The 16,486-nt window shown below is 33.3% G+C and overlaps 1 protein-coding gene across 1 annotated transcript in view; it reads right to left on the minus strand.

Moving 5' to 3' along the window:
• Positions 1-1,299: 1,299 nt before the first annotated feature.
• Positions 1,300-16,486, minus strand: part of LOC137926504 (uncharacterized) — a 47,171-nt gene continuing 31,984 nt past the window's right edge. The window contains exons 3-8 of the mRNA XM_068770119.1: positions 8,894-8,952; positions 8,055-8,211; positions 7,085-7,265; positions 5,958-6,114; positions 4,910-5,061; positions 1,300-3,984 (exon numbers count right to left, since the gene is read on the minus strand). Of these exons, the coding sequence (XP_068626220.1) occupies positions 3,976-3,984; positions 4,910-5,061; positions 5,958-6,114; positions 7,085-7,265; positions 8,055-8,211; positions 8,894-8,952 (715 nt within the window). The 3' untranslated portion in view covers positions 1,300-3,975. The remainder of the gene's footprint in view (positions 3,985-4,909; positions 5,062-5,957; positions 6,115-7,084; positions 7,266-8,054; positions 8,212-8,893; positions 8,953-16,486) is intronic.

A 16,486-nucleotide genomic window follows, 5' to 3' on the forward strand; every position in this document is an offset into this window, starting at 1 on the left:
TTATATAATTCTAATAATCTACACATTCACAGATTTAAACTTTGTAAGCCTAATTTTATTCGCCCTGTACATATGAGATTTCAACCTATATATTGACTTACGATATCTTTGAGTTACAAGGAACTGACTTGACATTTGGTAGAAATATCCTTTTCGCCTAGTTAGAAAGAAAGCGTTCATAAAAAATGCATATATTCAAACTATAGTTCTGTATAAAACTTTGCCGAAATATTTTTTTACATGTCAACCAAAAATTGATTTTATGAAATTACACCCACAAAAGCCAACACGGAATTCAGGGGACGAGGGACAGTTGATTTAAAATAAAACAAAAAGTAATATTATTTATCAGTTTATTGCACCTAAAAAGTACACTTCGTTGCTAGTTTCGATGTTTACTCATCCTATAACCATATCTCCAGTTTACTTGCTAGTTAAAAGTTAAGTTTGAATAGTATTTTTATTTATTACGTGACACTATTATTTTAGTATTGACATTTTACATTTTTAATCTGTATTAAAAAGTGCCAGCTACACAATACCAGTAGAAATTCTCGTACGACCGAGAATATAACTTTTACATGCGCAACATTGTAAAACCCTTAAGGACAGAAAGATACTTATTATATAATTACCCAAATGTATTGTTGAAACAGAAACAAGGAACTCGTTATATCTAAGTACATATCCTTATATTAAATGTCGTATACTTTAAAAGCCTCCAAAATAATCCAAAACGAAATAAAATTGAGTAAAATGTACTTAAAAAAATTATGTTTTGTACAAAAATTGTTTCTGAAGTTATTTACATGTTTCGTAAGCCGGGTATAAATATCAGTTATATAACAAATCAATGTTTTAACAGATACATAAATGCAATAGTGCAAATTAAACAGTGGACAGCTATATGTATAATTATATGGTGATATATATATGGTACACGGCATTTGATTTGGCACATTAGAAATATTAAGCTTATATAAACACAATCTGTTTTATTACTTTATATATATTTTTATATGTATAAAGAGTAGTTACTACTGATTGTTTTTATATTTTTCAAAGTGCTAAATTAAATGCCGGGTATTTTAATACAATATTTGTTTAAACTATGACAAAGACGGAAAAATATAAGTCAACGTAACGTTAAGCAGTATGTTGATAATTCTCAAAGTAAATAATTATTTCTTTCATGTTACACGTAATTTATATGAATAATTACACAGAAGTAATTGATGTATTATACTGCTATCAAAACCGCTATAGGATAACGCTAAGTGAGAACCTAGGAAAAACTGAGCGGCCGAAACCCCTCCCACCCCACGTCACGCCGCGCGCTTACCAAAGACGCGGTACAGCGGTTTCGGTAGCAAAATAATCACATGTAACAATTCTGGTATAACATTACATGCATATAATATTAAAAAAAAACATGTTAAAACAGCTGTTGAAGAGAAACCAAAATTAATCTAATATTATTTACTAAGACGTCTTAAAAGAGGCATTGGAATGCTAATGTCAAAAATACGAAGCACCTAATCATAACTCTGTTGATATTACGTTTCATTTTTAATAGTATAACATATTGTCTGGCAAATATTTCTAGTACAACACGAAAAACGCAAAACCACGTTTCACGGTAACTGGAAGACCATAGAGGAAGAAAAAGATTTAAAGGCGATCTTATCGCTCGGAAAACAACAAAGAGCTCGTTCCGAAATGTCAAAACAATTATTATTGAAGCGATAAAATATTAACTGCCACGTTGTATGTATGAACATTTACAGATGCACATTTACTTAAAGTTGAAATATTAACTCGGATAAATATGAAGATAACTTTCGTATAAAAAACCGTAATTTCTGTAAATTTCTGTTAATAAACCAAACTTACTATTCATATAATAGCATTCGATAAAATTCTACTAGTATAAATCACTTTTTAGTGATAATATATATATGCGGAAAATCAATTTTTCTATTGTATTCAGAAAATTTGTGAGGATAATCATAAAAACCCATGACTGAGTTTGATGTTTTATTTGGACCAGGGTGCGTTTGGAGCCTTTATAGCCACACATTTAAAATTATTCCTTTACACATCTAAAGTTGTTTGTTATTGGATTTCTGGAATTGTCATAAATAAAAATTGTTCACTATAAATGTATCAAATTGATAAAAGTATTAAAGAAACATAGATATGCATGTACAAATGTACGAACAGTACTGGATTGAATCAGAAATATAACAGAATCAATTAAAAAAAATTGTTTCGATTACTGAATATAGATAAACCGGTGTAAAGAAGCTGCCTCCATTGTAAACAAACTTGACTTTATCTAAATATGTATTGCATTTCTGTATATGGTATAGCGTTATTAGATTAATTATTTAGTTTTATTAATACATTGAGATACTAAGTGACATTAAAATATTGTATGTTAAAAAGTTTGTACGTTCATAATATAAGCTAATGTAATTATGAATTATAAATGTAAAAGATATGATATATATATTTATAAGTAAGTTTTTATTCAATCATTTTCTATGTCCCATCTCATATACTATAGTAGACTTTCAGCTATTTATATGAATCAGTTAAAATCAATGTTTCTGTAAATGACGATTATGAAGTAATGATGTAACCCTATAGTGCAGCGGTTGGCAACATTTTTCTCAACCGAATCATTCTTTGTTTCGCAATTAAAAGAACTCTGACACATCAATAAATAAGATTTAAGTCAGAAATATTGTCATTTTAAAGTTTGAATTGGACAGTACGATTTTATTTTATTTTCGTTTATGTTAAATTCAAAAATTTTATTTTTAGAAATTATAAAATTGGTCGCATATGTTACTGACCTCTGCTATATCTGTATATTTTATTATTTTTTAATTCAAATTACTCTATTGCGTTCAATAACAAAACGCTGTTGAAATTAACTAACTGTTTGAATTAAGTTTAAAGTTTTTTTTTTAATTCTCATTATGATGTTTAGAATAGCCAAAAGTCCATTGTGTACAGCCACTAATAGGTTATTTATGAATTATAGATTACTTTTAATTATTGAAATATTACTTTTGTGTGGTGTAATCATATGATATTTTCTGTACATATAAAATGTTAAAACTATATGTCAATTACCTTATTGTGTTATCATGTCCAATTTACGGAACTGACTTTTACTGATGCGAAGTGGGGTTCACAGATTATAACAGATTTATTGTGAGCCATTATAAAATTGTATTTGTCTTACGTAATTATACCCAAAGAATACAAATATATACCAACATTATATTTAATTAACTAAATAACCATTAAGAAGTAAAATTGTGAATATTGTATGACAATTTCTCAAATTCTTTTATATACCGTTAAATACTAGCTTCCCAAAATGGTTCAGGTGGACTCCCTGAGGTCCACAGGAGACTCGACCAGAGTCTTTATTGACGTGACATAAAAAAGTGGAGTCACAATTCGTAAGCGGTGAGATTCACGTGAATTTATCTTTGAAGAACTAAAGTGTCGACTTGTCTTCTCCTATCAATGTAGGCAGATAATATTTCTAGCCCAGCGACTGTTAAATGTAATAATCTAATCTATATTAGATGTAAGTTTCACATTTTTGTCGACTTTTGGGAATATAGTGGAAATATGAAGGGAATCCACCAGAACCAACTAAATTTTGAAAGTGGTCTATGAGAAAGTCTGGATACCTTTACTTTATATAAAAACAATGTTAAAATGGAACCGAATGATAGGTTTCGTATTCTATATCTAAGGGAATGTAACACAAAGATTCTATTCTATCAGTGTTACAGTGCTTGTTGCACTTAAAAGTGAATAACTTAAGGAGTGGAGGCGGTCGCCCCTGGACGAGGATTCTGAAGGACACCAGGTTGTCTCGCTGATGCGGAACTGCGCAAATTGACATCGCTCCATGGACGGCTGAGTACGACGTGAGGCGGCTTCCACTTACATCACCTAGAATATTTAATTTAATCTTAATTTGAAGATATGCGCAATTAATAATAACTTAGTCATTAATGGTCCTAGTGGTATTTATACCCGTCAAAAAACTTCAAAGGAAAATACCACTAAGACGCCCATCAATCAGCATCAAACTCACGACTTCACTATTCTAGTAACTTCTATTCGAGATCTCCCTCTCTCTCTTTCTTTCCCTCTCTATCTCTATATACCTCTCTATCTCTCATTATTACCTTCTCTAGAATAATTACTCTTTTTGATTTGGTTATTTTTTACTGTCAGGTGATTTACGGTTCTTTTTCACAAAAGAACTACATTTGTATTTTTAAATTTCAGTTACATATTTAAATGTCGTACAAGTTTCTTATATCAAATTAAATTCATCATTTCTATAAAAAACATATCTTTTTTACAATAGGACTTGCGGTCGCAACAGACCTTACAATCTAGTGTTTGGCCTGTCGCATTCCAATAGAAAATAAATTAATGTAAAATGTATCAGATTGATCACTTTATTTTTAAAATTATTTGTGATATATTTATTAATTAAATACGAAATAAAAAAGTTTATTTTGTTATCAATTAATAATGACCGATTCAGCAGTTAGATGGCAACATCTATTTACAGCGCGCGAACCGTCAAATGCGTAATGTTTCAATAGTCATAATATTTTATCAAATGTTTAAAGCTTCTGTGGAACTTTTTTTAAAATATATTTTTTTGTAAAGCATCTGGAAACATACAAAAAGATGGATGTAATCCGTAAATTTTGAAAATATGACTAGCAAGAATTAAATTAACAAGAACATCAGTAAAATATTTTCTATTTTTCAACGTCAAAGGCTAAACATCGTAAGGACTATATTTGTAATTATATTTGGTATTACGGGTGGAGGGGAGGTGTGGGGGAAATCTCACCTGCAATATCTGGCTGGCTTCGAAAGCGGTGCCGGGTAGCAGCACTATGGGCGCCGCTACGCGACCTGCCTCCACGCACACCATATTCGGGAACTCGTCGTCGCCGAAATCCGGGATTTCCTTCGCGTACTCTGCCCACGGATTCCAGATAACTGCACATGAAGATATTTATATGTATACACCTACCTCATTCTACCTCACTTTTAAATCATATAGAAGTAAGAAAACGCATTTGCTATTAGGCATTTATAATAAAATTAGTGTTAAAAAGGCTTGTGTAAATCACATTAATGTCTGGCAATACTGCCGCCTTCATAATCAAAGTAACGATTATGACAGATGTCACAGCATAATTGTAAGAATAAAAATAATTAATCATATACACCGTACGGACACATGTAACTTTAAAAACGTTTTTCTTTTAAACTTAAATGTTGATGTTCCATAACTCATTTTGTTTACGTAATCATGGGTACTACAAAGCACTTGCACACAAAAATTACAGATTATACATTTATTCTTTAAAATTAAATACAAAGATAGTTACGATATAATAGGCAACATACACAAGAGGGGGTATAAAAAGTTTCTTTATAAATATATTCAAATTGTGAACCCACATATTTTACACATGCTAAGGTAGACCTCCGTTGAAACTCTCGTGGACCTCTGAAGATCCAGCTGGACCAATTTACGAGCTTGCTAGCCCTCGAGACCCTACCTTCTCCAAAATAATTATCTCCTTATCAGTCGACGGATCTCGAGCAACGATTGAAGTGCAAATATAATTTATGCGCCGCGCGACTGTGGAAACTTTTCCTGATATTATTTCTGCGTGTGTATAAATAGCCACACAACTTTTATAAATGCAAGCGTTCTGTAAATGCGTTCCTTATGGGACAATCATGCCGACTACTTCAAACAATTGTTTTCACACCTAAAGCTCTCTATACCTAAAATATCGTAAACCAGTGTTAATAACACCATGCCCCAAGTATTACCCTTTCTTTCATCTAAATGCTAAAGCAGGTTGGGAATTAAGCCTTACCGGTGTCCGGGAAGTTGTACTTCTGTATCCTCATCTTGCGACCGCTGACCACGTTTGTTATGATGTGCTCTTGCATCGTGTTCTGGTAGATGCGGTCCGTCCACTCATTGATGGTCACCACCTCGCGCGTCTCTTGATATACGGCGCCCTCGCGTGTCTAAAATGCGGAAATAACAATAAAGTTTTTGATAATGACTAATTGCTCTGGCAAGTAATTTTAATATTGTCATTTTTGAAATATAAAGTGGCAGCGGGCGGGGCAGAATGTTCGTGCAACCGCAGGACGCTGGGGTCGAAATGTTCTCTTGCAGGAACCACGTGCTACTAGACGCAGCGCTATCTACGCCAAGTAGACTGCGACTTAGTAAGTCGCGGGAAGTCGCAGGATTTGGGTAGTACAAGACTGGTCATCGTTGCGATATTTGCGAGTGGCCTTTCCGTCTAAAACCAATCATTCTGTACACATAAGATTATTACCAGGCTTCACTTAATATCTATCGCAATTAAAAATTGTCGTGCATCTGTTTCATTTCGCTAAGGTTAAGGAATAATAAGAAAATATCAGAAATAATTCCAGACTAATGATATATGAAAGAACGAAGTTTATTTCTAGTACTTTATAAGCTTAGAGTGCAGAGCGCTTTAGCTGATATTACTGGGCTAGTAATTCAATGCAGTGCTGTGAAATCTATTTTATAAAACGCTTTTACCGCCAGGAGAATCCACGATCTATTTCATCACGACAAAAGATCAAAATCCCTTAATGTTAAAATTTATTTCATAAAAACTATGCCCAAAAAGTAATGCAAAAATGTCATTTTAAAACTCCCTGGCATTAAAAAGGCAGGAACTATTTCGATGGATAGGAATACCGTTGGCAAAAGTGCATTAATTAACTTTGAATGAGATGAAATTGATTTGTAAGAATATAAAAAGAACCTACATTTACTATTTTTGATCATTATATTGAATCCACAAAAAATTATCGAGTGATATTTACATTGTAAGTTAAATCTATGCGTGTGTAATCTATTACTAGAAATTGATTGTATATATATCGGGTATAGTAGGTGTCTCGGAATGTTAAATATGTGTAGAGAGGCAGAGGCTGGGGGGACATGGGTTACCTTGTCGATGAACATGCAGCCGTGCATGCCGGTAATCTGGCAGCGGCGCACGTCTGGAACCTTGAAGTACGTATGCAGTAACAGCTGGCAGCTGAACGTGAGCTCCTTGCTCGGGTTGTACACGCCGATGTTGAAGTGCAACTCCTTCTCGCGCAGGATCAGCCGGTACGTCAGTCTAAACCTGCGCACAAGCTAATATTAAACAACTACTAATATCATGCCTTCTAGCGTATCCAATATTGAGTCTAGGCACTCCATGAAGCTTTCGCTAAAGAAACAAGAGCTCAGCGGATTCCGCAGCCGGAGAAATAAATAATAAATATTATCATTTTTATTTTCTTAACATTCCAAATAAATTAAAACTCGCAGCTGTACAACACTATGCATTATGCTTAGCCTGTTTCGTAGTGAATCATATGTTAAATTACACTTTATACTACCGTACAGCGTAAGACAGCATTGAAAGTTTAGGAAACAAAAATTTTAACGTTTATATATTATGGTCATTAGAAGCAGTTCATAAAATTCACTTTGTAAATAGGACAAATTTAATAGTTCTTCTGTGATAGCATTATAGCGTTGTGAGTTGTAAATATTTTTAATTTTGTTGAATTTTTTACATAAATCGAGTTTCATATAAAAATTGCAGCGTCGATTAAATACTGGTCGGAGTGGAGGCACTATTATAACTAATATACGCTTAGTCGTTGCTTTAATTCAGGAGCTTCTTTCTGGCATTCTAAAAATACCTTAAGAATGAACAGCCTCCTAATGAGAGGAACCAAAATTTTATTTTTAAAATGTCGTTTATAACCGCCATGTGCACTATTTCCAAGCTAAGAAGGAATAATTAACAATAATAAAATAAAAATACTGAACAAAGTGTCCTGCTTTCAACCGATCCTGTTGAAAATATATGGGAGAGACCTATATTCAGTCGACGTCCTATGGTGTAAATGAAGTAACTAACTGGAAGTGCCACATGGAGCGCGTGAAGTCGTCGTCCATGAGGCTGAAGATGGCCTCTACGTCGCCACTGGGCAGCCGCTCCGGCATCTTCTCCACGTGCCAGCGAGCCACGCGTGCGAAGCCATGCTGAGGTCCAAACGCCCATTGCCCGAACTGAGCTGTAAGTCAAATGAATTAAAATTTGATATATATTTGATAATATTGGTTCATGACTCACACAGATTCTATAATTAAAAGGCAATTTAAGAAAGCAAAAATTCGATCGTCCCCAAAAACATAAGTTTGGTCATGTAAATCTATTCTGCTAAAAATCTTTTATACCTTGACAGGTTATGGGGTGAGTATGCCCATTCTATACTTTTTTTTAAATCGGGGCTAATATTCAGAGATACCAACCTACAATACCCGGCGATAAATATTGCACATCGACCTTTGGAAGGAGACAATCGGCTAATATCGACTTCGTAGAGCGTTATTTCTATCGCACTACTGACAAAAAGTCACATAGGTAGTGGTGTAGGACAGAGATAATGCTCTTTATTAGCCGATTGTCTCTTTCCAAGGTCGATGTGCAATATTTATCGCCGGATACTGTTCTCAAACCGTTGGTAATTCCTTTCGTAACACACCACCATATCTCCTACGCTATTCTGTTATAACTTGTCCCAGGGTATGAGTTGTTCACGCTACCATTGCAATGTTATCACGATGGTTTGAGACTATATCAATCTATCGTTTAAAATCGCTGAAACTAGGAATTTAAGGCCTACGCGTGACTCCAAAAATCATTCGGAACCGTGTAGGTGTTCCAGGTGATATATTATCATGAAATATACTTACGAAATACAAAAGGAATTCCTCCCCGTATTGCCCTCTTGCCGTCGAATACCGCTTGTTTACTGCAATTAAAAACAAAACTATTAATATCATAATTGTTAAAAGATCCCTTATTTATTAAATGTAGCCGCCGACAGATTTGGCACTACGGAAATATTTTTGTCGAAAATATTAACCTTTTATTAACAGCTTTAACGTACGTATATGGATAGATGTATGTATATGTAGATATACACACAACACATGTATATATATATATATATATATAAGTATATTAATAAGTGTGTATATATATATATAAATATATAAAAGTTTTAAATACGTCCCTAAACTGTATATATACCAAGGTGTAGTTACAGTTTGTATAGGGAATTTAGTAATACCAGACTATTATAATTGACGACAGCAATGTGCATAAGGTTTCATATACTAAAGCCTTTAAATCTGATATCGTATTATTTGACTAGCAATTTAAAGGCGTTAGGAAGCTTGATGGATAACACATATTTCGCCGTCGCATTGATTGGTGCTGTGTGGTTATATTGAAAATATTAATCCCTTGCCATGCCATTTAGCTGGACGAAACTCGGATCCAAGTGTTACTCTTCGACGCGTAATAAACAGATCAGACTGATGCACGAGAAAGGTCACAATACAAGCCGAAATGTAAATGCCTCTAATATACTGCTTTTGTACTCTAATACTGTTGTATATTTGATATTTTTACTTGACTCATCAATCGGCACGTGATGTCTACTTTTAGCCCGACGATCTATTCACTAGCCTGGTTTGACTAATTCATGTTTGGGCTAAAATTTTCATCACAAGTCAGACTCGGTAAAGCACAGCAAGGGGTTAAAATTAGACTGCGGTGCTTCAAGTACTGTATTAGACATTATCGCACGAAAATTAGATCAATTTTTTTATTCCTGGGACCTTAACACAATTTTTAGTGGATGTATCCTTTTAAAGAATTGACTACAAAAATATAATAGAGGAAAAAGCATAGGGAACGACATGATCGTCTCATTGTTTAGTCGGACTGCCTATTATTCTCGAAAACAATAAATCAGTAGGAACAGTTTAGTGCACTAGCATTCGTATGTCTCTTGTTTTGGAAAGTTTGAGAATAAAGTGCAAATAGCTTGGCACATTCGACCAAACGAACAAATTGAATATTTGACTATTGCAAGTGAGGAATAGATGTTTCATACTCCTTATAATCCCAACCTTACATGGCATGACTCAGTTATTGCCGGCTGCCTTCGACAACGCCGTGAGGAGTGTCCCCAAAAAGAAGTAGGCACTCCTTCTCACAATAGCTTTTGAAGATACAACGATAATAGATAGATATGATGAGAGATAGAATGTCAAGTGAAATATTTACTTAATTATAACATATTACGAAAAATAATGTCCCTGTGTACCCAAAGCGGGGTGTTACCTACCCGATCTAAATAATATAACATAAGCTATATATTTATTAAGTTCATGTTAAATAATTTAACATAAATGAGCAATGCCTTAACCAAGAACAAAATCTGAACCAGAAGACTAAACAATTTTACTCCTCGTAATGTTAAAGAACGTATGTATATGTTTAAAGATTCCAGCTAGCTATAATAATGTTTCGAACATGTATAAAATAATCATAAATGCAGCGAACCGTGCAAAATGTCGACTAAATAATCGCGATGTTATTACGTTGATCTTGTTTACGACCACATCACACCAATACAACTGCTGACATAATACAACGATAAAGAACTACTAGAAATGGGAGCTCATGTGGTAATGTTCTGTGTGCAATTGTTATTCGAGCTTCAATAAGACGTTATCTAGATGCGTAACTAACGTGTACATCCCGATTCGAATCGCTATTACAATGAGATAAATTTATTACGTATGAATGCAAATGACATAAAGCGACTGGATATGCTACGGTCGTAAATAATGCTTCTAAATATTTTCATTTAAATATTTGCAAGATGCAACTCATGTTAAAGATACAACATAAATCATCTTAATTTACTTCCACAGGTTTTTGCATCTAATATATTTGTTATTTATATTATTTATTAATATTTTTTGTACAAAGTCAACCTGCGAGATCATAAAAATATCAGGCAGGTGCAAATTAAATTACATTTATACAAGACATTATATGTTTATAAATAAAAGTAATATCAAATATAGAGTTAAAACTGGATATTTGATATAGCTTATTAAAAAGTACAATAATATATATATTTTGTATAAGAAGCGGTTTGTCAAAGTTGTACAGCCTATATTGTATTGTACGTTTCATTATTTGTTAGGATAATAAATATGAAGTAAAAAAACGAAATGTGTTCAATACCATTGATTAAAAATTATGATTCATTTACGTATTTTAACGTCTGCTAAAATTATTTACTAAAGGTAATATAGCAGCAGTTTAAACTAAATAAACATTCGTACAATAACAAAAAACTTTGTAAAAGACTACGAGTATATGATCTGAATACACGAAGTAATACGCCATAAATTTAAAAAGTTCTTAAAACGCTATTACAGTGTAAATGATTTTCAAATGATAAAACTACTGAATTAATGGTTATTTATTAAAATGATCACAAATATAAACTGAACGTGATGCGCGTTCTTTTGAGATTTGGGCACATTTGGAACTGTTTTCGGTTAAAGTTAAAGTACGTCACTAGTTTCTATAGAACGGCTTACAAGTGTTCATTATAAATGATCGAAATTTGAAGAGAAAATAAATAAATAAATATAAAATTGACAGCCATGTTTGGAGTCCGAACTGAAACGGTTAAGGTTGACCGCATGCAGGCAGCGGCTTAACTTTCCAGCCACGTTTGAAACAAGATCAATTTTAGCGGTTGCATTCCAACGCGGCCGGGGGACGGGGCAAAAAGCACCCTTATATTATAAATGCATCAGTGGACAGGTCGGGCGGTGCAAAAACCGGCGAGCGAGCAAGCGACGTATAAATTATTTATGCCATTTTTAGCATTTCGGAGTTTGTGACGCGGCCGGACACGACTGACGGGCTCGCCGGCCGTCGCCGGATCATCGCGCCCGCAAATCGATGGCTTGTCGTCGGCTCATCTCGGCGACGTGTTCAACGCCCTTTTGCGCACCGCACTCCTCAACAAGTGCACTCTGATAAAACTAAAAACCGATTAAATTTCCACTCTTATATTTATTAATAAATAATTCAATTTAGAACATCAATAGATACTTATATTTTAGTTGGCAAGAGTGCTGTACATTCATCCCCTAAAGTTTTTACACTTAGTTGCAATCACCCCGAATAAAGTGATCACTTTAAAAAACGTTATAATAATTTATTATTGTATTGGATTGTGACAACCTGTAATTTGTGACAGTATAAAGTCAGCATGTACAGATAGTAAACAATATTTAAATTTATTATGTTGTTGCTTTCTTACTATATTATCATTACTGAAACAACTTCTAAAACAATTTATTTTTAATATGATGTACCCTACAATAATTGACAGCCAATGAGCTATGACTTGTGTATGTTTTTAATATGTACGACAAAAATATTGAATTGACAGTACATCGTACATTCGTTGACATATCCGCCTATATACCGGTTATTAATGTATTTCAACATAATTTATTCAATACCAAATAATTCTAATTCAACTCATAGTACGTTGTATAAAGGTCGTTAAGTGTTCAATTATATGAAAACCTCTCTCAATGGTTTATCGTTTAATGAGTCCATTAATATCTCGCTATCGAGTTGCATTTCTCAGCTAAACCTAATGGCAATTCACTATTCCGCACACCAATATCGAATCCCGGACGCAACGTGGGCGTAAATCGATTTATTTATTGCAACACTACGTTTCATTTGCATTTGTATATGGCGTTTTGTATTTTAACCGTTTGCTTTTATATGCATTACTAAAATGTTTTATACATTTTAAAGTCAATAGTGGGTGATGGATTTTGAATATAAATAATGGTAAGTTATCTTCACCTTCCACTTTATATAGAGTGATCGGAGATAGGTATAAAAGCTTCAAAGCTTTTTGTTGAAAAATGAGCTATACTTTCACGCTTTAAAGCTATAACATCTACAACCAATCGCAGTATAATATTAAAATATTTTATGAATTAACCCTTGTTATGGTACCTACTACTCAATTTACCCCCTAAAAGAATATTTTCAAAATAAAAATTTCCTTTTGCAATTGCATTCATATAATTGTAAACTCTTTCAAATGTCAACGTCAGAAACATGTTAAAGTCACGAAGCGTTTTTTTTATTTTGCCCGATTAAGGGTTAATCTAATGTTTCGCATGACGATATAATAGTGGTTACGAATCAACGGTCGCATCGCAAACGCATCAATATGTATTTTTTTGTATTTTATCAAATAGATTAAGCTAAACGTATACAGTAAGAATTATGCGAGGCGTTCCAAACCGCCAATAGAACGTCTGGTTTCTGCGAAAAGGGAGAGGGACTAGATAAACTTTTAATTAGAGATTCCGGATGGAATTCCATCATGAGTCGTCTCCGGCCCGATACATTCCCGCTTCGGCAGCGGTCCAGTTTTTACCAGCACGCAAACCCGTTCCACTCCACCATTGGCTGCCAGGCCGCCCTGATCAACGACCACGGTAAATATAGCGAACACTTTCTTTGTGGAAAATTCACAGACAAACGCGAAATTTTTATTCATTCGATTATTCATTTATCCAGATAAACCGCAAATATTTTTTTTTGTTGCAAAAGTCACTAAGGTTATATTATTTTATGACTTTCAAATTACTATTTAATTATTGTCGTTTTCTTTAATTTAATGATAAAAAATATAAAATAAAATTTGTAAGTTTATAAATTGTTTTATAATTTACTTCATTGTTAAAATATAAAGCTAAATCTTAATTATTAACGTACGAATAAACTTTTTCGTATAAATGATCAAATTTATTGGCCAGTAATACAAAAGTAATGTGACTGAAAAAGCATAAAATAATGATAACCACACAACCATAAATAGCGTAGCCTGTTCAAAACTAAATAAATCAACTTAAATTCCACAAACTAGAGAATTGATTGATTGCCGCGTTAATAATTTACGACGCGCGAGTACGTTCACAGACAAGTCGTTTTTTTTTTTATTCAATCTCGTTATATGGATTTCAATCAGCAAACCAAATAATTTATAGTTCATTGAGCGTACGGAAAGCGTCGCACGCGGATGGTTATGGTGTAATTGGAAAATAAAAAAAGCACATGGCAAATAATTATAATAACGTCTGGTACTTATCTCATTGTTCTCGACTTTCATGAGCGGTACTACGAAACGGCGTTTCTCAACATTGTTGTCACGTGAAGCGTTCTCGTGAGATGCGTTGGTGCATCTGGCACACACACGCCTGCGAACAGGGCCGCAACGCTTTTCGTTGCCTATTACCCCTACTTGACAACTTTAATATTTTTAATAACACGCTTTATTTTTAAATTATAATTTCTATTAAGTTTTTATTTATTTTTACATAATATGCATGGTGTTTTGTAGTAATTGTAAAAGTTTTAAAGAGGTTAATCTAGAGTCAGTTAATATATGGTACATACTGTATCCAATAAAATAACAACAATAAGTATAAAACAATATGTTTTCAAAACTACCTGTCCTTGCAGATTTTAAACTGCCATAAAGTTATTGGTCTTTCGCATATCAGTAAAAAATATAAGTTAACATCATTTTTTTTAAAGTGATCACTTTATTTAGAGGGCGAATGGAAATAGGTGTACAAGTTTTAAAATGACCTTTTTATCAGGCTTTTAAGGCTTTTACATCTATAACATAACAAATTAATAAAGGTTTTAGTTGAGGATATACTATATTCACTACGCTTAGCAGGAGAGTTGGTAATTGCAGTGTGGTATTATGGTACACAGAGGAAGCTACTGCCCATCCTCTGTAAACTTGTTTTTGATAAATGGCAATCCTATATAATTAATACTGTAATACACAAACTGTGAACCGTATAAGATTGTATGATGAGAATGGAACCCGCGACCTACGATCGCAAGTCTCAGTGGATACGTTGGGCTTACCACTGCACAGTTATGCGTATATGACAATTTTACATCAAATAATTTAAATATTTTAACTTCTCGCAGTACAAAGTTCGCTAGGGCTACCTGAATTTTTAAAACACTTTTTCTTCCTAAGTTATCATTACGTTATTTATTATTTCTGAAACCATTGAATATTAAATAGGGTGTACCAAACATTAATCGACAGCAAGTAAATAATACATTCACTTCTTTAAAAGTTTCACATCTATTTTAATTATGATGGACTTATGGGTAAATCGCAAAGATGCGCTTTGCGATTTCATTCATGTTAATATTTTAAAATAATTTAGTGGTCACTTTATTGGTAGTTTTATGTACTGCATATTCCGAAGAATATTCACCTTAATTTGTCGAGTTTGAAAACGTTTTTTATTACCGTGTTATTATAACGTTATTATTTCCGATAACTATACATTCATCTATTTAATGCTTTTATACCTATATAAAAACTAAACGAGTGCAACAATTATTATTTTTTGTTTCTTCTCTATAGAAACAATATTCTAAACTTGGCAGTAGCATATGAAGAATGTTGAAAAATTACCAATAATAATATTATATGTAAAACATGTTTAAATATATATTAAATAAATGTCTAGACTTTGCCAAGGTGTTTAGGAAAGTCTATTTGTTAGAATAAATATTTGCTTCATTATTCCTTTTTAGCAAACACGCCACTAAACCATACAAATGTCCGAAAATATTCACGTTATACTCAACTCTTAGTGAGTGTTGAAGTGTAGTTGAAGAAGGTTCTATGGAATTTTGAGCATAAATTCGGATATTCCGCTTATTTAATCATTGCTCAGTAGTAAAAATGTTCTAGTCGAACACTATATTTATTCTCTGCTTCGATTTATCTTTATTCGTTTTATTTATCAGTCAAATAATGACCAGTGTTTCTTTGCTACATGTTCCAAACCTTCTAAAATACGCGACATAGTACTAGTTGCTCTATTGATTAATCCAGATAAAATACTTTGCTTCGGCACAGGATTTTTTTCACCGCTCACCAGCTCAACTCAAACCGATCTTCTCCCAACTTTGACGTCGAATTAGCTAAAATGCCCTAAAGGTTCACACCTTTCCCAGAAAACCGAATAGGTATTTTTTAGTCAACACAATATATCAGGCGACGTATTAGGTGCAGAATTTTTTTTTTAATTTAGTGATCGAAGAAGCTGTTAAAGCCAGAAAGGTTAATAGCTTCTATCATTAATCCAATATAGTCAGCCTAGGCCTAATCCGATTTGGCCACGCATAAGGCGAACATTACCTTATTTTAATTACCACGCATCTCAGTATAGTTCAGGGGTAGTTAATCTACGGCCCGAATACTATATGCGGCTTTTTGTAGGATTATTTGCGCCTCCCGATAAAGGTACCATTTGGGAAGGAATTGTTTAAAATAGCCGACCAATTATTAACAACATTTTAAATAATTATCACGAAAAATAAGT

This window comes from Battus philenor, unplaced genomic scaffold (genome assembly GCF_028537555.1).
Source record: "Battus philenor isolate CCGP_79_NKW_IND1 unplaced genomic scaffold, ilBatPhil1.0.hap1 SCAF_3, whole genome shotgun sequence".
NCBI classification, from domain to species: Eukaryota; Metazoa; Arthropoda; class Insecta; order Lepidoptera; family Papilionidae; genus Battus; species Battus philenor.